The sequence below is a fragment of the Dermochelys coriacea genome, chromosome 2, assembly GCF_009764565.3.
Source record: "Dermochelys coriacea isolate rDerCor1 chromosome 2, rDerCor1.pri.v4, whole genome shotgun sequence".
NCBI classification, from domain to species: domain Eukaryota; kingdom Metazoa; phylum Chordata; order Testudines; family Dermochelyidae; genus Dermochelys; species Dermochelys coriacea.
The window spans coordinates 156,078,135-156,101,403 of record NC_050069.1 but is presented as its reverse complement, the minus strand read 5'-3'; the positions used below and the strand labels follow the sequence as shown (position 1 = coordinate 156,101,403).

The 23,269-nt window shown below is 42.2% G+C and overlaps 1 protein-coding gene across 2 annotated transcripts in view; it reads left to right on the top strand.

The window, feature by feature from the left end:
• Window positions 1-482: 482 nt before the first annotated feature.
• Window positions 483-23,269, top strand: part of NR4A3 (nuclear receptor subfamily 4 group A member 3) — a 33,878-nt gene continuing 11,091 nt past the window's right edge. The window contains exons 1-7 of one of the 2 annotated variants that reach the window (XM_038388559.2): window positions 483-1,126; window positions 4,241-4,390; window positions 7,130-8,022; window positions 10,650-10,779; window positions 11,689-11,861; window positions 19,985-20,184; window positions 21,551-21,729. In XM_038388559.2, the coding sequence (XP_038244487.1) occupies window positions 7,132-8,022; window positions 10,650-10,779; window positions 11,689-11,861; window positions 19,985-20,184; window positions 21,551-21,729 (1,573 nt within the window). In that variant the 5' untranslated portion in view covers window positions 483-1,126; window positions 4,241-4,390; window positions 7,130-7,131. Of the gene's footprint in view, window positions 1,127-1,155; window positions 3,079-4,240; window positions 4,391-7,129; window positions 8,023-10,649; window positions 10,780-11,688; window positions 11,862-19,984; window positions 20,185-21,550; window positions 21,730-23,269 lie in introns of those variants that run through there. The other variant, XM_043508539.1, reaches the window with a different exon arrangement.

Here is a 23,269-nt window from a genome sequence, read left to right as displayed (position 1 = left end):
AAAGCAAACTGAGTTGCAGCTACAGTTATAAGCAAAAGCAACGAGGAGTCCTGATGAAGTTTCCCGAAGTGACTGGTTTGTGACCCGAGCAGAGAGACCCAGCCGGGTCTAATGAGATCCTTCAGAACCTGCGCCTTGTTCCTACGCATTAAAACGTTTCCTTTTCCTTTTTTTCTCTGAAACAATTTTAATCATCATCAATAATAAGCGCGGCTTACATGTCCAAGGTGTCGTCTGAACTTTACCTTATTAAATACTCTCTTATTTTGTCCTGAAATATATACGGTTAAGCAATGCCCCTGTGTGCAGGAACAGCATAAGGCATTGCTCTCATTCTTAATCCTGGCCATAGATATTACTGAGAAATAGCTACACTGCCACTAACAGTCCCGTACTCAGACCCAGCCTGCCAGCCGTATCCTCCCTCTCCCCTCCTAGTAGCGCCTCGCAGCTTGACAGCACTCTGAAAATTTAAGCAGAGCGTCGCAGGCAGATGCCGGCAGTGGCGGTGCGGGGCCGGGGCTTTCTCACACGCGCCGCACTGTACCGAGGGAGAGACTCACAGACTCCGGCTCGGGCGGGCGGGGGGTGGGCAGCAGCGTCAGGCTCCCATGGCGTCACTATTGACGTCTCGCATTCCAGTCGCTCTATGGAGAGGCCGCTAGGGCTCCTCTCACATAAATGACGTTCAGAGAGAGGGAGAGGGAGAGAGCAGCGGCAGAGGAGTCTCCTTCCTCTCTCGCCTCACACACACACACACACACACACAGAGAGAAAGAGAGAGAGAGAGAGACCCAGAGAGAGAGACAGAGGCAGATCTCTATCGCTGAGCCAGCGCATATAAACAAAGGCACATTGCTGCCGCTGGCTGATCATCACTCACTCTCTCGCACACACGCTCCGCTCCGGAGCACCAGCCGCAGCAGGCTGCTCTCAGCTCCTGGTCTCTCGAGCCTCTGTAATCCTTTCCCATGACTCGGGATAACGCAGCCTCCAGATATTCAGCCTCCAAGACCCTCTTGGGTTTGCCTTTCCTAATTTTGCCACTGGACGGAGCCTACATGCGCTTTTAAGGAAACAGGCATTTACAAACTAGATGTAAAGACGGAACCGCCACAGCAATCAAGTATGTATATATGAATGGGGAGAGAGAGAATGTGGATGGACTTGGTAAAAGTTGTGCTGCCGGTTATGTTGCTCTTGAAATGACAACTGTTTGTGATGAACGTCAGTGGTACTAATCTAACATGCTGGGGGGCTGTACCCTGAAACTTTTACTCCTTTCTGTCCTGGGTGGATATATATTTGATGCTGTTCTGTTAGCCCCTACTTGAGACTTTTCCTCTCCTGAACAGGAGAGCCGGGTTTCTGAAAGAGAAGCCTCCGCCGATAGGAAGGTATTTCTGCTAGTTGTTGTCATGGAAATGATGCTGCCGCCGGCGGTGGGGAGTTTGCACCTCGGGTGAAGAATGGCAGTAAAGTCGTTAGTCTCTAAGGTGCCACAAGTACTCCTTTTCTTTTTGAGTAATTTGTCTCTTCCTTTAACTGTGCTTGGGAAATAAGTGGTTTTGTTTGTGCAAGTTAGGACTGGCTAATAGGGACGGCAGGGCAGGTTGAGCTGATCTCGCTTTGGGAGAGAACAAACAAACTGCTGGAAGAGTTCGCCGAAGAGGTAATTGTTGGAATATGGCATATTGTAATGAAATGAGATGGGATCTTTGCTAGGCACGTCTGCCTGGCAGATGCTCCTAAGAAATTTGCACTTTTCCCTTTGGAGGTCATAGATTGTAATTACTTACTACACAGACCCAGCACGTGTGTCACAGTACAGAGGAGCTGCATTTCACTCGCTGCCTTAAACTCGCTGTATAAATTTCTCTCTTCTGAACTGGGCAACCGCGCCTGTCTTTAAAAGAATCCATAACATATTGTATAATGGGCATTCAAGTGGGGTGTATCGTGGGCAGCTATTGGTCTGCAGTATCGCGATACTGCGCTGTCACGGTGGCGGCAGGGATCGTCTAAACTTTAATCCTTAACTTCCGTTGTTGAGAAGTGTTTGGTTTTCACCCTATTTTGGGCTCCAGGGTTTAACTCCCAAAGTTTCCCCAAATAAAGAGCGGAAAATGCTATTTTTAGGGGGGGGGGGTCCCCTGCGAGCGTCACTTTCAAATAAACTTCTGGAATTGATCACTGGAATTCTCTCCAGCCTGCTTCAGCTTATTAGCTTCTCCGGTGCATTGTCTTTTTTTTTTTCCTCCGCGGGGACGGTTGTGTGTTAAATTCTTCTTGTCCCGGTGATGACACACTGAGCGCGAGAGGCTGGGAAAGAGAGAAGGGCCGGGGCCGCGCAGAGATGAAATTGGCTGGAGTTGCGCGCTATTTGCTGGACTTCTGTGGGTTGGGTTGATAGTTACGTGGCGATTAAGTTACCAACTAGCCGCGACTCGACGTGCAGCTGAAAGTTGAATTCAGGGACGCTTCCCCTTCGCGGTCCCTCCCGGGGTAAAGGAAGGTTTCGAAACTCCGCTGAAGAGCCGCAATCACAATGGAGCATTTCACGGTCCCCTCCTCAGATTACCGGGGGAGGGAGGGGGGGGTCACTTGGGGCTGAATGTGAAGTGTAAGGAGGAAGAAAGGCGCTTTGACAAGGGTAGTTATTCCTTCCTAATTTACAGCCCCCCGGGCTCTGCGCTCCCGGCTCAGCGGCTGCAGTCTGGAGGAGTGTTGCGTGTTTGAAGGCGCACGGAGTGTCTCTAGGTAACCGGCGGCTTTGGGGGAGGAGAGGAGCCCTGGGGCGCTCGGTGCAGTGCGAGGAGCGGCCTTGCAAGAGCTGGCCCCAGAGCGGGGAGGGATGGGGAGACCGCGGGAGAAGAAGAGGCGAGCAGATGAGCGTTTGACACCCCGAGCGCTTCGCAGGGAATAATGGCAAAAGTAGGCGAAAGTTGCTGGCCAGGACTCGCGCTAATAGACACAAGGGGACGGGGGGGGGGTTAGTGCCTCCCCGCCGAAATGCAAAGCCTCCCCTCTGATACGCAGGTGTTGGCTTCAGGACTAAGCGCGACAAAGCCAAACCAGGTAAGAGATGAGCCATCGCACAGCACCGGGGGGGGGGGGGGGGGAGAAGCGAGGGCAGAAGAGGGCGCAAGGGCGGCGGAGCCTTCGGGGGGCAGGAGAAAGGCCGCTGGTTTTAGGGCTGCACTTGCTGAAGGAAGGGGGGGGGGGGTTGTCAGTAGGGTACGAGGACAGCAAACGTGGTGGAGTCCTCCAGGTGCTGAATATTATCGGAAGAGGGAAAGGACCTTCTCTAAAATGGTGTCGTTATTGGATGCCCGCCCCGTTGGGGGGGTGGGGGGGGAGGTCTCTCGCCCCAGATTAGACCAAAGCGTCGCTTGTATATCGTGTGCGAGGGACGCTGCAATCCCGAGGCAGGTCAAGAACAGGAGCTGGCATTGGGGCTGATCTAAGTCTGGGGGCTGATCCCCGGGATTCCTCCACCCCCCCCCCCGGGGAGAGGGCGAGCGCCGACCCTTCGGGGACTGCACGGAGAAGGCAAGCTCGGGGGCGGGGGGGGGGGAGAAATCCTTTCAGGTCACTGCAAGAGTCTGTCCGCCTTGGCCATACCTGCCCTCTGGCCTGGATCCACCCTGCTGGCCTGCCGAAAACGCCCCCGCGTGTAGGACAAAAGGGGCCAAGCCCGTTAGAGGGAAAGTTGCTAAACATTTCCCCCGGCGCCTTTCTCTGGGCGCTTTCGCTGGGCGAAAGGAGGCGGCTTGCTTGGCTTTACGGCCAATCCGATCCCGACAGTGCCATCCCGTTGCTGCCGCCAAAAAAAGTGTGGAAACTTCCTTTCCACGGCACCTTCCGACGCTTCCCCCGGTGTCCTGAGCGAGAGAGAAGGGGGGGGGTGGCGGCATGAGGGCGGGGGTTTTTCTAACCTGGGGGAGGGGGGGGGGCGAAGAGGGGCGACCGGCTTTCGGAGGACCCCGAGAAGCCCCCTCGCCAGGTTGGGGGCAGCTGGGGCTGAGCTGGACGCGTGTCTCTCCCCGCCAGTTCCCGCGTTAGCGCTGTTACCCCGGGCGGCAGGTGGCCGAGCCGGGGCTCTCCCTTCAGAACCTGCCTCCCCTCCCCGGCTCTCCGCGGCTCGTTTTCAGCCCGGGGGCTCGGAGCCCGGCCCCCGCGATCCGGGTGCAGACCACGTTGTGACTCCCGACCTCTCTCTTCCCCTGCTGTGCGACAGAGCCCGCTTCGGAAGAGCGCCCCACGCTGAGTCCCGGCTCCAAAGCCGGCCCCGCAGAGCGGCCCCAGCCAGCCCGCATCCCGCCTCCTCCTGCAGCCTCCGCCGTCCAGACCACCAGCCCCACCATTCAGCGCGCAAGATCCCCTCCAGGTAACAGACACACAGCGGCCGGGGGCCCGCTCAGATGTTCAGCCCCGAAGGACGGGGGGGGGGGGGGAAATGCAGAGCCGCTCCTCTGAAGTCAAGGGAGTTATTCTGGGTTTACACGTGCGGAACAGAGAGCAGAAGCCAGACCCTTGGCTTCTCCCGGCCACAAGGAATTAGTGGAATCGGTGTGAGAATAAAGTCTCCTGCCGACACGCCGAGCTTCTTTTGCAAATTCTATCAACAGTTTTGACTATTTTTCAAACTCGTAGGGGCAAATTTCGCTCTTGCAATGCCATTTCGCTTTGACCAGGGCGCAAGGAGTTCACCTTCGAGCAGAATTTGGTCCCCACTTCAATTTCATGGTCATTCAGAGACTGTATTTAGTAAGACTTTTACTGTTATGACTGAATCTCTAGGAATTAAAAGTCCCTGACCAACAATGCGTAAAAATTGCAAGAGAAAATTGCAAGCAAGTGGGTGGGATGTTATGGTGAACATTATGGGGCTTGTGATTATTTTAGGTACCTTGGGTTAAGAAATAATAATAATTAAATTGTCACCTCATTATTATTATTTTATTTATGTTTGAGGACAATTAATCCCAGGGCTTAAAGTAGAAAGAAAAAAACAGGGGTTAGAACCAGTCAGTAGATCACACTGGGAATCAGTCTAGTAAGAGGAGTTCTGCAGATCCGAATAGATCCTTACCTTAATTCTTTCCTCCTTCTTTTCTTCAAATAGGGTTTAATGCAGATTTCGATTCCCTTATAGCAAATTTAGCATAATACTTTCTTAAAGTGAAATAGCCATGTGATATTCAGTAGTGCAGGTATTCTTGCTGAAGAGAAGAGGAACAGCAGGTCATCTCTTATCAACCCCTGCTCCTATTCAGCACAGGCAGAAAATCCTTCTCCTTCACAAGATTCTGTGTCAGCATGTCAATTTGTGGCATTATTTATCTGCTTGTTAAACTGCATTTCTCAATGAATTTTCATTGGAGGTGTATGGAAGGAGTTTCATTTCCTTTTACTCTATTACCATATAAGCAACATATTTAGGAAAACCAGTTGTTTAACTTCCCTTGTTTGATAATATCACAAGTTGACATTGAGTTTTCTTTCTTAATTTACGTTAGTTCAATTGTGTATATCCACCCAGAGACTGGCAGGCACATTTTAGAAATAAAAATAAATAAGATTTTTGAGGTAAGATTTATGAAGATTTTGTCCTATTTTTTTTTAAAAAAATATAGTATTTGGATATATAAATAAAAGTAGTCTTCAAAGAATCATTTTAGGAAACAAAAACAGTAATTTTCTCCCACATTTTTACAAAGTTCCTTGAAAACTTGAAAAAGCTGGGCTTTCTTCTGACATGAAAATACAATAATTAAAATCTGTTCTTAATTTAAATGTGTTTCTCTACAAATTAGGAATTAAAAGTTTATTTAATAGAAATTAATTTGATTATTGTGTGAGAGTTTCTAGTAAATGTTTTAAGAAACCAAAGTAAAGGGACTTCTTAAAATATCCAGGAAGAACAGCTACCTTTAAACTTTAGAAATGTTTGTATGTATCATTTATCCAATACCTCTGGAATATGAATTATACTGGCTATAAAGAGAGAAACTAGTCCTAATTTTGAAATATATTTCATCCAAGGGTAATAATACTTCTTTACTTTCTCAGGTTTTTCATGTGAAAGCATTTCCCTATCTAATAATAAGATATATGTTTTGTCAAAGTGAAACTCAGTGACTTCCTTAGCTTCGATTGCAAATACTGCGCTTGAAACCTGTAGTGCTTAAGCAGACAAACCTCATAAAGATTGTTGTATTGGGTCTGTGAGCAATATGAGATTGCTGTATTGGGTCTATGAGCAATAAAGTGAAGAATAGAGAAGTGGAAATTAAATAAATAAATCAACTCCTTGTGTGAGTGAACTGGATTTACTTTCATGATGCAATGTAAAAAAAAAAAAAAAAAAAAAATACAGGACTAGTATCAACCTCAGCCTAGATCTCTTATAGCAATCAGGACAGAAATACAGTGTACTTTTACCTTTACATTTTAAAAAATGTTAGGGTCTATTGTGCCATCTTTTTTAGCAGTCCTCCCTATAATGGGGAGTTCTTCTTAAAAGCTGATGGCAAGATATCCCCCTTAATTATGATCTGATCAGAAATACAGTATGTAGGCTCTAGGTCAAGTAAGAAGTATTTATCTTCACAGCTCCTAAGTAACAAATACAGTGATTTCAGTTGTGTCTTTGAAGTACACTGTAGACAATACCTTTATATACATAATAGACTGTGGTAGTGTGGTTTTTCCATTATGAAAATTTTATGGCATAATTGCATTTATTCATATACTCTTTTCATGCTTCTTGTTTAATTCTCATTGACAGCTATGTCTATTAGGCAGCAGAGCTAAGGCAGTTTGTGCCAGCTTCTGCTCTCACTTACACCAGTGTAAAATTGGGGTAACTCCAGTAATTTCAACCAACGTAACTGAGAGCAGAATGTGGCCCCATATGCATCTAATATATATTTCTTTTCAAAAACTGAGTACTCAGAGGAAATTTATAACTCCCACATTCTGGCAGTGGGTGTCTAATTTCTCTCCATGAAATGCAGGAAATCACCATAAAAGGCTAAGAGAGATGTAAGTGATGACCTGAAGCTGCCGCCGCAGCATGGTTGATGTTTGTTGTTGTTGCTAATGGGCCCTTTTGCCCTTGCAGATATGCCCTGTGTGCAAGCTCAGTATAGCCCTTCACCTCCTGGTTCGAGTTATGCAGCTCAGACCTACGCATATGGCTCAGAGTACAGCTCGGAGATCATGAATCCTGACTACACCAAACTGACCATGGACCTGAGCAGCACTGAGATCACTGCCACCGCCACCACCTCCCTGCCCAGCTTCAGCACCTTCATGGAGGGTTACTCTGGCAGCTATGAGCTCAAGCCCTCCTGCCTGTACCAAATGCAATCTGCCTCCTCCAGCCAGAGGCCCCTCATAAAAATGGAAGACAGCCGGCTACATAGTTACCATTCCTCACTGCCGCCCTCCACAGACGAAGGGATGCCCAGCACCTCCATGTACTTCAAGCAGTCCCCGCCTTCCACGCCTACCACTCCTGGATTCCCTTCTCACCAGGCCTCCATGTGGGACGAACCCCCACATCCGCTGCAGCCTGCACAGACCTGCATGGCCCCCAGCCACCTGATGGACTCTGCCCCTATGAAGACTGTGCCCACCCGCTTCCCCCTCTTCCACTTCAAGCACTCGCCACCCCATACGCCTGCAGCTGGTGCCCACATGTGCTATGACCCTGCTGCCCTGAGCCTGCCTCTGGGATCTGACAGACCCACTGCTAGTCAAGCCACTATGGAGAACCATCCTTATGGTCTCCCCCTGGCCAAAAGAGCAGCCGCCTTAGCCTTCTCGCCACTGGGCCTCAATGCAGCCACTTCCAGCCTGTTGGGTGAGAGCAGTGGCAGCAGCAGTGGCCTGCCTTCCCCGCCCAGCAGGAGCTCCTCATCTGGAGAAGGCACTTGCGCTGTGTGCGGGGACAATGCTGCCTGCCAACACTATGGGGTACGGACGTGCGAGGGGTGCAAGGGCTTCTTTAAGGTGAGAACCGTATATACTTACACACGGACGCCAACCCCCCATCCCAAGTCATCCCCACACCATTCACACTAACCACTGACTGCTTCAGTTGTTATGCTGATCAGTTCACCCAGAAAAGTTAGGATGATTCTGTGAGCCAAGTGTATATTAGAATGAAAACCCACCATCTGGGTAGTGTGGTGGGGGAAGGTAGACACCAACCGACTATTCATACAAAGCCAAATCATATCTTCCAGAGGATGTAGTGTTGAGATTGGGCTAGTTCTCACCCAGAGTCTCACGGCATGGCTACCCTGCAGGTTAGTCTGCACCAAAGGGGTGTAAATTTTAGTGCACATTAGTGTGTCATGCACTAACTGGCCTGTGGGACCCTACTGCCGTGCACTAAAAGTTCCCTAGTGTGCGTTAATGTAATCCCGGCCATTTCAAAAAGTACTAAGATAAGAATGCTGTGCTAGTCAGTGTGCGACATGCTAGTGTGCATTAGAATTTATACTGCTCTGGTGTGGACTAACACACTGTGTAGACAAGGCCTCAGTTGGCTGAATCACTGGAGCTAAACTGATATACAGCAGCCTAGTGTCTGGCACATAATGACTTTCCGTGGAGTGCAGGGCAACTATTTCAGGAGCTTCTCTTGAAATAAATCTAGCTGCATTTATTTTGCTGTCAACAAATTGGACTTTTCTGAGGCATTCAGACTAATTAAATATTTTTAAAACAAGGCATGAAATACAGGCGTCCCAATAGTACTCTGATAATTCAGCTAGTAGTAACAGTGAAAAGTGTAATCTCCCTCCATAGGGTAATCCAAAGAAATGTAAAGATTTAAGGACATGCCAAGGAGGCAATTGGGTCAATGTATGTTATAAAACAGAACATTTGTCATGCTAGGAAGTTGTTGCTTGACTACAACTATTTAGTTGAGAAACTAGTGAATTCTGATCTGTGAAAGGTATTAAGTAGTGCAATGACGAAGCACTATTCAGTGCCTCAATATTAGCTCTGAGACTAACTTAGAAGGTTCTGGGAACAGGTAATACGTAACACATTCACTGTGAAGAAACTTTCTGCTTATGCTTTCTGGGTTTATATATTTTTTTTGTTTGTTTTTAATGCTAGCTTTTAGTATTTGTTTTTGCTTTTTACAGATCGTATGTAAGGTTTCAGTTTACTCTTACAAATGACATGTTTAAATTTAGAGCTTGCGGTAGATCTTAGGGTTTGATTTATTAGTATCAAGGTTGAAGGTTTAATTTAGTCAATTTCTTTCTGTAAAGATCAGAGACCTGCTCCTGTTGAAGTTAATGGGAGTTCTTGCATTGGCTTTGATAGGAGCAGGAAGTTTAAAACATTTTTATATTGCACTTACTCCTAGTAACATTACTCAATGATAATACTTTTATAATATGGTAAAAATACACATATCTATTAAAACTCTTAGTTGTTTAAATATAATTAGAATAGGTACCAAAAATCATCTGGGAAAAGTAGCTATGAAGTTCCTGCTCCTGTGGAAGTCAATAGCAAAACTGCTGTGAATTTATATGGGAGCAGGATTGGGCCCTAAATTTACAAAATAATTTTCCAAGTACAAGATGCAATTGTCATTTAAGTGGTGAATGATTTGATGTGTTTCTTATTTTTATTACGTTTGATTTTGTCTTTTATTGCACAAGGAACACAAATGTGAAAGAAATAACATTTTTCTACATAATTTCATATTGATGAAAGATTCAGTTTATAATGTCACAGTAATTATGAATTTTATTGTGGTTGCTTTTAAGTCTTTGCTATTAAATGCTCATCTGTGGTGAAATTGAGTTATTTATTGAAATAGCATTGATTTTAAATATTAAAACACATTACATTCTTTGTACTAATATCTGCTTTATTCTTTTTTTAGTCTTAACTTATTTTTATAAAATCTGAACTATTTGATAGTTTTCAAAATGATTTGTTAGAATATAAATGTAGGATTTTAAAAATAAATTGGTCAGCATCTCTCCAAACATTTGTTTTATAGCTAAGCAAGTGTCAGTATAAATATAACTGCATTCATTTTCTCCAAAATAAGTTATTTTTCCATGAGAGATAACTAAATTGTGAAAGGTTTGGGGTTTTTTTGGTTTGGTTTGGTTTTTGTAGTTTTGATTTCATCTGTATTGGTTTTAATGGCTAGCAAAACCAGTTATTGTGATATTTGACTAACAACAGCGATAGCAAGAGAAGTACATACCAGGTTATTTTGATTCTATTTTAATAAGGTCAGTAATAATCAGGGGAATGAACCAAGTAGAAAATTGTTCCCAAAGGGATATTAAAAGCGGAGATAATCTAATCCCCAAAGGTAGATGCAATGACCTGGTAATTTCAGATATGATTTTATCATTCAAAGTTGACTGTCTCCTGAGACTTGCTTCAGAACAATCCTAGACAATTTTCATTGTCAGCAGCTAACACCAATAAAACTGTTTTTCCTCCAGGCTAGTGTGTTAGGAAATTAATTTTATCTAATTATACAAATTGCACTGTCGCTTTTCACATTGTAATTAAAATACATCTTGTCAGGTCCTAGCTCATTCAAGAAACTATCAGTTGACTATTTCTGCGTTGCATTTTCTCAGAGAACAGTTCAGAAAAACGCAAAATATGTTTGTTTGGCAAATAAAAACTGTCCAGTGGATAAGAGACGTCGTAACAGATGCCAGTACTGCCGCTTTCAGAAGTGTCTCAGTGTCGGCATGGTTAAAGAAGGTAAGGAATGTATGCTATCATAAGCACAAATATCTAAATATTAAATTTGCTTATGTTAAAATATATAGATTTAATTTTTATGAGGAATTTTATAATGGTAGGCTTTTTAGTTTGCTTACCCCCAAAGCGTAGGTATATGCAATATATGTAAGGTGTTTTTTTTTTTCTTTTTCGAGGTGTTAGTTTTATAATATCTAGATACTCTGGAACCACAGGTTCAAGAACAGCAAGGTCATCAGAGGAAGATTTTTCCCAGTGACTCTGGCCAAAGTTTCTCTTCCCTTTCCTGCTGTACTGTGTGCTGTACTGCAGTTGGCTGCCACCTCACAGAGGGCTGCATTACATTGTGTCCTGCGTACCTTTACATAGGGCGCTGGTCTGTTCCCATGGAATTAAATATAAGGTTTGCCATTGATTGCAATGGAACCAGGATTGAATCCTGCAAATGCTTAAGTATGTGAGTAGTCCCACTGATGGAAGTACTCACATGAGTAAGCATTTTCAGGATCAGGCCCATAGCATGTGAAGTGTTTTAAGGAAGCTAAGAATTCTTCAGTAAGAAGGCTTAAATGTACATTATTCATATTATCATTAGGGTTTGTGTGTGTGTGTGTGTGTGTGTGTGTAAAATTTAAACATACAGGGACAGAACTGGGGTTACATAAAATGGTGCTGGTCAGATGTAACATTGCTGGCTACAAGTCTGAGCTTCACACTGTTTTATAATATTCACTTATATTTTTGCAATTAAGGATGGCAGTGATCTGTCTATCTATCTATCTATCTAAATGGAAGTTTATTATGGATTTTGCTGGACTAATCATAATTAAGAACTAACCTGGTGCTCATTTGTGGTTGTAGCTTTTTGGTGATGTCTTTGTGGACTGATTTTTGTTCTTCTTTAATCAGTTGTCCGTACTGATAGCTTGAAAGGGAGAAGAGGTCGGCTGCCTTCCAAACCAAAGAGCCCTTTACAGCAGGAACCTTCCCAGCCCTCCCCACCTTCTCCTTCAATCAGTATGATGAATGCCCTGGTCCGCGCTTTAACTGACTTCACACCCCGAGAGCTTGATTATTCCAGAGTATGTTTTATAATTTTTTGCATAGAAATAATTGCTAAATTGTATTTTTTAAAATTTAACAATCAGTACATTGAAATGAGAGAAAACTGTAAAAATTAGATAAAGTAATAACTGACCCAGTGCCCTATCCCAGGTGACTCGGCAGTGACTTAAATGGAGTTACACTGGGAATTAATTTTAGCCTCTATCTGTTGTGATACAGAGTTTAAGACACAAGACTATCTGCAGTACTCCCCACAGGTGTGCTAAAGCAAGTGTGCATAGGTAAATAGGGCACTGATCCCACAACAGACTATGCGCAGCAGTGCAGAGCCCCATTGACTTCAACAGGACTCAGGGCAGACTCCGGTATGTGCTCCTGTGCAGTCAGTTGTGGGATTGGGGTCTTAATTTCTAGTTTGGAAAACCGAACTGCTTTTCTTATATTCAGATAGATGGGTTATGAAAAGTTATACCTGGTTGTTGAAACAAATAGGCATCCGGTTCTGCTCCAGTTAAAATCAATGGGAGTTTCGCCATTGTTTTCAGTAGGAGCAGGATTGGGCCATTGCATAATACAGCATGCATATTAGGTTGACGGAATAAATTATAATGATACTGACCTCCTTTGTAATGTGCTTTGAGACCTACTGATGAAAAGCACTATATAAGAGATAGGTATTATTATTTTATTTATTATTTATTAATCCAAGTCTGTCGAATAGTTCTTTAAATCAAACTGAAAAAAATAATTGAAAAAGCAAAGAATTCTCATATATTGTAGATTTTTTGTAACTTTATTTTTATATATTTATTTTATTTAAATACTGGTGATATATTTTGTTATCTATTGCAGAAAATAGGCTATAGCTCAGCTGCAATTATTAAAATATATTATTGAAATTCCAAAACAAGGAAAGAAAAAATACATATGTGGAAAATCATGAACAAATCCCTTTCTCTTTATTAAATTTTACTAAATATGAGACTGGTCAAAACAACATCACTCTATGCAGCCAATGCATCATTTGCTGTTAAGAAGATTATATTAATAACCTTTCCATTTATTTGTAATTATATTGACATTCTTTAATAATTATAGGCACATTACAGATGCTTTTCTACAGGCTAATCTATAGTTACCTATAGAATTTTTTTGCTCTGTTTATTAAGCACCCAGTTTATATTTTTGTCTGATGATTTTTAATGGGAGAATGCATTAGGTATATTTTCATTTATTTTAACTTTCCCAAAACACATTGGGGTCTGAACCTACAAACATTTATGCATGTAAGTAACTTTACCGATGTACATAGTCCTACTGAATTAAATGGAATTACTTATCTGAGTAAAGTTACCCAGATGTGTTTATGCAGGATTGAGCCCCTGAATGTATACTGATAGATGTATAGCTTTTTGACATTGACAAAAATCCAATGAAAATTGTGTATTTTTATGTGATTTTTTTTTTAAAAAAAAAAACCTACAGTGACTATTTCAGTTCATACAAAAATAGCGCATAGATCTAAGTGGTTAATATTTTTTATGATTGTGTACAATTTCATTGGAAGCCTAAGGAAAACTGCATTGTTGATGTTAAATTAGTTTATGCTTCATAACGAAAAGATTCTATTGTGTCTGATTGGTTGTTGGCAGGATTTGACACCCTAACTTTACTTTAGAGTAAAATATATCAGTTGGTAGTGCTTAGTAGTACTGAAAACCTCTTTTTAAGCCTCCTAACATAAATGAATGAATCATATCTTTGTAAATGATCTGCATATTTTTTAAGGAATTAGAATGAACAAAATGAAAACTATAAATCAACTGATAATAGTGGAATGGTATATTTAGTAAAAACATGTACTTGCAAAACCACTTCCATGAATCCTGTTGCTGAGCAGAGTAATTATAGGTGTGCTCAGTAAGATACTGATTCTGCAATGCATTGCATGCAGGTGGACCCTATGCCTTGATGGAGGGGAACCCACACACAATACATTGCAGGAACGGGGCCTTAATTTTTCAAATTTCTAGCATACTGTAATCTAATAATATTGTCTTGCCTGCCATAATAAAATAGCAATAAAAACCTCTGTACAGGATTTGTTTAAAACAAAAAAGAATCAGTACATTGCACAAAGAAAATCCAAATAATCATATAACCTTAGAATGTCAAAACAAATCTTATTTCTATTCAGAACATTGATACTCTTCATTTCGGAGTTGGTTTTAATTTATCTGTCCACAGTAACAGAATATTAAGATATTTGGTTTCCGAAACAATTACTAGGAAGATTGTTTTATAACTTATTAAAGGTGAAGGGCCATATTCGTCGCACACCTGTTTCACTGTTGTAATTCCATGAAGTTCAGACTTGTACTGTGTAAGTGACAAGCGAATAAAGCCCCAATTCTAGCACCCCTTATTCAGGCAGCGTTCCCATCAACTTCAATAAGAATTTTGCCTGATTAAGAGTAAAATAGGGCAGTAATCTGTATTTATAGAGGCCAGAAATTAAGCAAATGCCGGGGTCACAATGCAGAAACAGGAGATGCACTAAGAGTATAATTGCTCCTCCCCTTGAAATCTAAGGAAGCGTCCTCCATGTTTTTGAAACTTTGCAAGCTCCAGGAGGTCTGACATAAGCAGGAAGGGGTGGAACAGGGGTGTATGACCACTTTGCACAGCATCAGACTTTCATATCCTACATAAAATAATGCTGCTGTACACAGGAACTCCCCTTGGGGAAAATCTTGGCAGCAACCACAGACAGGGTTCCCTGGATAGCTTCGTTCATAAAGGAACTATGTCCTGGGGGCCAGGGGAAGGTCTCCTCTTCTGACTTTCTCCCAAAGTGCCTCCAGTTTGTGGTGATGTCTCATGGAGTGCAGAGTGCTCCCCCTTCTCTCCAATGGCGTCTTGACTAAGGCCAGGCCTGCTAGTTGTTTTCTGCAGGAGTGAGGTAAACACCAGCCCCTTCCCATGCGGTGATTGTTGGGTTTTCCCAGTGCAGGAAATGATTTGTGCGTAATCCAGGACTGTAGAATTTGGCCCCAGTTGGTTTCCTCATCTATTTTTGGTAAAATGTGAGCCTTTCAAGTAATGAATGACACACTCTAGCAGTGACTAACCGTTCAGAGGCAGGAAATACAATTTCTGTCATTCTGCTTATCATGCTCCCATGGGCTGGATTGAGCTACTAGAATTAGCAAAACAAATCTAAGAAATACGTAGAGTTATTAAATATATATTCAATTTAATAAACCTGCTTCTCTAATGTAACATGGAAATATTCATGTTAGAGTTAGAAAATGGTAACATTCTGTGTTGTTGCTGCCATTATAGGTCAATTTAATGTGATCAAGGAGCGCTTTTAAAAATACTGGGCCAGATTTATCCCGATTTGACTTCAGATGAGCTGCGCATGGGATGATTTTAGAGCGTTATATTTTTTTCTTTTTGCTGATTTCTGTGGCTCAGAGCATGTCCTGCCTCAGAAATACCTGTGGAAGGGGGAGGAATTTCCCTCAAATCATTCTGTTTGCCCCTCATGGAATGAATGTGCCATAGTTCCACCCCTGCACAATCAACTGCGTGTCCCTTGGGCCAAGCAGATCCTGGGGTTCTGCATCTCCTCCACATTGGCTCTGGGGTTTCCTGGCCGTGGCTGTCTCCAGAGCCCATTAAATGGGGGCTCTCCAATATGTAGCTCTGCAGAAAAGTTAATACAGCCTGCAGGTATCATACCTTTTCCGAGCAATTTGTGTGGGGCTGGTGGGTGCTTGCCCTCTCCCAGATCAGGTCCATCTCTTCCCTGCCCCACACCCATCCCCTCGCGTAGTGTGGATATAGGGGGAACCACAAAAGTTGCTACCCTCCAAAATTTCTGCATGGGATGGGGGGATCTACAGACAGAGGGTCCCCTGCATGCAAAGGTCTTGGGGGCAGGATCTGACCTTGGGGGAGGAGAGATGTTTTACTTACCCAATAACTATGACAAAGAACATCCAAAATGCATGCTGTCGTGCAGCACTTTGGAGGGACTTGGCTGCCAGCGTATTTGAGTGCAGCCAGATTTCCCATGAGTCTGGAGTAACTGCCCAGGTCATTTCCTCCCTCCCTGCTGCCCTCCCCCCCCCCATTTTGCCTTTGGGAATTTGTGGAGGTTGTTCACTTCCACCAGAGCCTTCTTATTTTCTAATCACTTATGGCCTCACCATGTAACCTACTAAACAAGTATCCTGCTCTAAGGCCAAAATGATAGGTAGATGTACATTGTGGTTTATGTTTTGTAATAATTAGCAAACAGGCTGACAGCACGCAGGAGTCAGATGGCACGCCCAGAGGTGACATGCCCCCATGGCACCACATAGCCACCCCCCTCCCCTGCACAGTCTGAGTAGCATGTAAAACAGGAGTCCGGGAACTGACGGTCTGTGCAGCACGTGCTCTTTGAATTCCAGTGTCACACACGAGCCAGATTAATTTGCCCTGCTAACCTCAGGGGGAATCCAAATCCCAGCACCCAGCCTGAGTATCTTGGCCGAGTACTGGGCAGATGCACAGGGGACCAGTGGTGATGGTGATGAAATCATCCTCCTAGCCCCCTCCAGGCCATGGAGAAGTGCATAGCCACTCCTCAATGGCTATTGCTTCCAATGGCTAGAATAGCCTCTGTTCCCATTTGTGCACCCCACCCCCCTTCATGGTGGGAGGATCAAGGACTTGTGTAACCATGCAATGTTACACCCTGAACAGCCCTGAACAGCCCCCGTCCTCTCCCCAGCCCTGCATCTTCCGGTCTGCCCTGGTTCAGTGTCAGGTGACCCTCCATAGCTGCAGGGGCAGGATTTTTCCCCATATGAACTTCATCAGAGGGATCACATGTGCTTTTATCACTGGGGGAGGCAATGGGAGCACAGGATGAGAAATGGCCCTGCAGCTAATGCTGGGTTGAGCAGACAGGAATTACTTAGCACCAGCAGAGATACCTCAGATGTGGCCAGAGTTATGTAGGGTTTCCAGTGTCACTTCTTGTGTATCTCCAACCTATCCATGATTCTGAGATCATTCATCCTGCTCATTCTACACCATTGGTGAACCTGCTTCCCTTAGGGGAGTATGTAGTGGACAAGAGCTACCCACTCCAGGGTCCCTCTTCTCCCTCTCTCTCTTCCACAGAGGAAGAGCTTATGGATGCAGTAACAGCCTCAATCAGATCTGCAAGGGCGGTGAGGTGGCAGTAGTAGGGGCCCCAGAAACATTCCTGTTGTCATTGAGGGAGGCTGGGGGTCTTTCCCCTCCCACCTTGTCCCCTCTTGACGGTGTTATCAGCTGACTCCTCAAGTCAATGGGCTCTGTCTCTAGCTGCCAGTTGAGGATGCTCTTGAGTGCTTCTCTCCGTCAGCTGTGGAGATCTTTTGGTGGGGGGTCCAGGGCGATACTGTTTGCACTAAATCCCTCCCAGAAATTACTCCGAAGGACCTAGTGGAGAGGAAGTTGTTAAAGCCATGGAGTAAATTCCAAGTTCATCTCTCCCCACTCAGGAAACCAGCAGCACTTCTCAGACACAGAAATAGGCTGGGCCACATCACTCTGGCTGTGCTCCATGTCACAGAGAGAGTAGGGCCAGGCTTAGACCCTGGGCATAAGATTTGAATTCAGAAATGACAGGATCCAGTAGTGAGGAAGTTGGAAGTGGTAGAAGGGAAGGAGCTACAGTCTGTTGGCAGGTCATGGGGAAGTTAAGGAAGCTGGGGCTGATGAAAGGATTGGTTGTGTCAACAAGATGATACATTCTTTACCTAAACCTAAAAATTGTTTGGTTCAGATGATGAGGTCATTTTCGCCAGTTATTTTACTTTGAACCAATTTTTTATTCAGATGGATTGATGCTGCATGTGTCAGATAACATAAAAGATTTATCCCACATGCCTCTCGCACGGTGAGATAGTGATTTGGAGGAAATCTGCATTTACAATACATTGAGCCAAATTCATCAATGGGAAATTTAAAAATTGTGATACGTTAAACAGAATCCTTATATCCTTCCAGTTTTAAAAGTTATCCTAACCACCATATTTCAAGTTTTGTTGACTAACAGCATATGGATAAAGGCCAAATTTGGTCATTTTATAAAATGCCTGATTTCTATAAATTAGGGCTGTAAAGTGATTTAAAAAATTAATCACAATTAATCTCAGGATTAAAAAAATAATCGCAATTAATTGTATGATTAATCACTCTGTTAAACAATAATAGAATACCATTTATTTACATATTTTTGGATGTTTTCTACATTTTCAAATATACTGATTTCAGTTACAACACAGAATACAAGGTGTACAGTGCTCACTTTATATTTATTTTTGATTACAAATATTTGCACTGTAAAAAACAAAATAAATAGTATTTTTCAATTCACCTAATACAAGTACTGTAGTGCAATCTCTTTAGCATGAAAATTGAACTTACAAATGTAGAATTATGTACAAAAAACCTGCATTCAAAAATAAAACAATGTAAAACATTAGAGCTTACAAGTCCACTCAGTCCTACTTCTTGTTCAGCCAATCGTTCAGATAAACAAGTTTGCTTACATTTTCAAAGATAATGCTGCCTGCTTCTTGTTTACAATGTCACCTGAAAGTGAGAACAGATGGTCACATGGCACTGTTGTAGCTGGCGTTGCAAGATGCCAAATTTACATGCCAAATGCCCTAAAGACTCATATGTCCCTTCATGTTTCAACCACTGTTCCCGAGGACATGCAACCATGCTGATGATGGGTTCTGCTCAATAATGATCCAAAACTGTGCGGACCAACACATGTTTATTTTCATCATCCGAGTCAGATGCCACCAGCAGAAGGTTGATTTTCTTTTTTGGTGGTTTGGGTTCTGTAGTTTCCACATCAGAGTGTTGCTCTTTTAAGATTTCTGAAAGCATACTCCACACCTCGTCCCTCTCAGATTTTGGACGGCACTTCAGATTCTTAAATCTTGGGTCGAGTGCTGTAGCTATCTTAAAAATTTCACATCGGTGTCTTCTTTGCATTTTGACAAATTTGCAGTGAAAGTGTTCTTAAAACGAACAACATGTGCTGGGTCATCATTTGAGGCTGCTATAACATGAAATATATGGCAGAAAGCAGGTAAAACAGCAGGGGACATACAATTCTCCCCCAAGGAGTTCAGTCACAAATTTAATTAATGCATTATTTTTTTAACAAGCATCATAAGCATGGAAGTATGTCCTCTGGAACAATGGCCAAAGCATGAAGGGACATATGAATCTTTAGCGCATCTGGCACGTAAATATCTTGTGACGCCAGCTACAACAGTGCCATGCGAACACCTTTTCTCACTTTCAGGTGACATTGTAATTAAGAAATGGGCAGCATTATCTCCCATATATGTAATCAAACTTGTTTCTCTTAGCGACTGGCTGAACAAGAAGTAGCACTGAGTGGACGTGTAGGCTCTAAAGTTTTACATTGGTTTGTTTTTGAGTGCAGTTATATAACAAAAAAACTTACATTTTTTAACTTGCACTTTCATGATAAAGAGATAGAACTCCAGTACTTGTATGATGTGAATTGAAAAATACTATTTCTTTTATCATTTTTACAGTGCAAAGATTTGTAAAAAATAATATAAAGTTAGCACTGTACACTTTGTATTCTATGTTGTAATTGAAATTAATATATTTGAAAATGTAGAAAAATTTCCAAAATATTTAATACATTTCAATTGGTATTCTACTGTTTAACAGTGCAGTTAATCATGATTAATTTTTTTAATTACGATAAATTTTTTTGTGTTAATCACGTGAGTCTTTAACTGTGATTGACAGCCCTACTATAAATGCATATAGTTACAGTTACAGTATTCAAGAGTTACCTATATGAAAAGTAAAACACACATTATATACACACACACACACACACACACACACACACACACACACATATATAGGCATTACATTCATATTTAACTGTTTATTATCCCTTTGATAAAATAACCTACTGTCTTTGTCATTGAGGGACTCACTGGAAAAGCACTGTTGAGCAGACAGCATTGTATGTATTGTGGCATTCTTTAAAAACGCATAATATTACTTTCTGTGGCTTTCATTGTAGTACTGTTCCACTGACCAGGCTGCTGCAGGCACAGATGCAGAACATGTACAACAGTTCTATAATCTTCTGACTGCCTCCATTGACATATCCAGGGGCTGGGCGGAAAAAATTCCAGGATTTACTGATCTCCCAAAGGAAGATCAGACGTTACTCATAGAATCAGCTTTTTTGGAGCTGTTTGTACTAAGACTCTCCATCAGGTAATTACTTGTGATTGAAAATAATCCCATATTAAATTGATGTGAAAAACTGTGAATTTCTACTTTTTTTTAAAAGGATAAGTAGAGTGATAGCTTTACTTTTGTCATTTGTGAAAACAGCCAAAAAGAAAGAGCAACAAAAGACACAAAATACTGTAAAAAGAAAAGGAGGACTTGTGGCACCTTAGAGACTAACAAATTTATTTGAGCATAAGCTTTCGTGAGCTACAGTTTATGCTCAAATAAATTTGTTAGTCTCTAAGGTGCCATAAGTCCTCCTTTTCTTTTTGCGGATACAGACTAACATGGCTGCTACTCTGAAACCTGACAAAATACTGTGTTCAATTTGTGATACAAGTGAAGAAAAATAAGAAAATAATGTACAAAAATGGAATAATATATTCTCACTAACATGCTTCCATTTATTGGATTTACCAAATCTTCTTTTCTCCTTTTAATCATAATTTGTCCTTATTTACTTTCGAATGAGGCTGTTTTGTACTTGCCTATATGACTTGTAGAAGAGCATTTGTAATGCAATGGTTTGGGGTTTTTTTCCTTTCACACAGATGTCTTGAAATTCTGTTTTGGAAGGGGATAAAGGGGCTTCAAAATCCTGTTCAAAATTGTTTTTCTTCCTAATACCAAGTCATTTCATAGAGTGAGGTGCCATTCGTCAGCCTGGCACTAGTTAAGACATTGTACCTAAGATAGTTACAGGGAAATCCCAGGATGGAGTTTTGAGTTATGCCCCTGTTTCTTTAGGGCGAAGATGAACTATGTTTGTTTGTTTGTTTTTATCAGGGATTCTTTTTAGTGTTTAGTTGTAGTCTGACACATACTGTGAATTTTTCACATAAGAGATTTTCTGCCTTGAGTTCTGTGCGTTTGTGTACATTAGTTTATATATTTTCTATTGTTTTGTCTTTAACAATTTTTGAAATTTGAGAAATATAAGGGAGGAAACACTAAGGGTCACAGAATGAAAATAATCTCTGCTTTCTCCAAGTCATATTATTATTGTATTTCAAAGCACATATCTTTGTCTTCCTTAAGTTCAAACATACAGTATTTAATGTAAAATGTCTCTGCTGCTTGTGCCTTTGGCAGGACCAAAAATCTTAACTAATTAGACAATCTACAGCACATGCTACAGTTAACCTCAGGCTTATAACTCTCCAAAGTAAGCAATCATAGAAGCTTGTTTGTTGTAGTTTTGCCCACAGGAAGCATATTGTCAAACATGAATGCCCACATATGCCCCGTAATAATATGTGTTAGATATTAAATGATACACATTTCACTATTGTTTGTACATCTTTTTGTAAAATTATGTGTGTTTATGATTTAAATTTTTTTTTTCAAGATCTGATACTGCTGAAGATAAGTTTGTATTCTGCAATGGACTTGTGCTTCATAGACTTCAGTGCCTTCGTGGATTTGGGGAGTGGCTTGAGTCAATTAAAGACTTTTCATTAAATTTACAGAGCCTTAACCTTGATATCCCAGCCTTAGCATGTTTATCAGCTCTAAGTATGATTACAGGTAAGTGCTCTTTTGGTAACAGAAATCTTCAAATACTAGCACTGTATTGTTAGCATAGATCTGAGCACTTTCAGTCAATTTTGCTATATTCCAGATAAGGTGAACTTGATTTTTGAACATGTGTAATGGCAATATCGAAAGTCTGGCTGGCAATAGTGTACACTCACTCACTCACTCACTCACTCACTCACTCACTCACGGAAACACCTATTAAAATGGAATCCGAATGACTCCCTCTTTCTCCAGGGTTTTATGTTTTCTTGGAATATTCTTTAAAAAGGTGAAATACATCTCAAACCATATAGCACTGGGGGCAGGGGGATGCAATAGGAATTTTTCTGCATACTGTTAGTGAATAATTTGTGTATACATAAGACCATTTCAGCCCCTCTGCTGCATGGGGCAAAGGAGATGAAACTAGAACAAATGCCTACCACATCTGGCTAGTAAGCACAGAATGGGGGCATTGTAACCTGGAAAGCATAATTTCTCTACAGCAGAAGCCCTTCCATTTAAATGTTGCAAACTTGAGGCTTTATGTGATTTGGGGGGCACAGCTGGCTGAAGTGGAGAGAGCTGGGGGCAGATGTCCCCGACAATCTTGTAGAAATACAGCAGGAGTTAGTGTTACTCAGAGCGGCATTCACTTCCTGTCTTTCTATTTAACCCCTCTCAGAGAGGACGATAATGTACAGATGCAGCTGGGTTTTCAGTGGTGATACAGTGCCTCGTTGTACCATGGCTCTAAGGTGGAGAGGGGCTGAATCTTTACAAAGATGCCCTGAGATCCACAGAAATGGAAATGGATTTCCTCACAGATCTCAGGGCATCTACAAAGTTGTAAGTTCAACTCCTAGTCCCCTGCAAGTGGCATCATTTTTTCACCCTGGATGCGATGATTCTCTGGAGACCTGAGGTGAAATCCTGGCTGCACTGAAGTCAAGGGCAAATTCCCATTGTCTTCAATGATGCCAGGATTTCATCTTCAGAGTTTCTAGGGTACTTTTTCCTCCTGCAGTTGGGGATGTGTTAATACATACTAGTTTTAGCTTCAATACTGGTTTCCTATGAAAAGTATTTCCTTATTTTTTAAATCAATTTGTACTCATTTCACCATGATTAAGAGAGGTACAATAAGTGCCAGATTCTGATCTCATTTACACCATGTGTACATGCAGAATAACTCAGTAGGGTTACTTTGCTTTACACTCATATAAGAACCAGGCCCAAAATGAGTGAATTGTTACAGCACGAAGAAAATGTCCTTGACTTTTTTTTCTCCTTTTACCTAACTATGAGACCTGTTCCTAATTATTTTCCTGGAGATTTAGGGGATTTAGTTAAAGGAATAAAACCTAATGCAAACATTCTGTGAACATGTGATATGTTCTTCCTCATATACCTCAACACTGTTTTAGCATCATGGTGCTTGCTCATTCACACCCTGTTCAGTTGCCCGTATGTAAACAAGTAAAGATTGTCCTGTGGGTGAGTTGGATGCACATAAAACGTTTAATGACAATAACTTTTAATTAATACA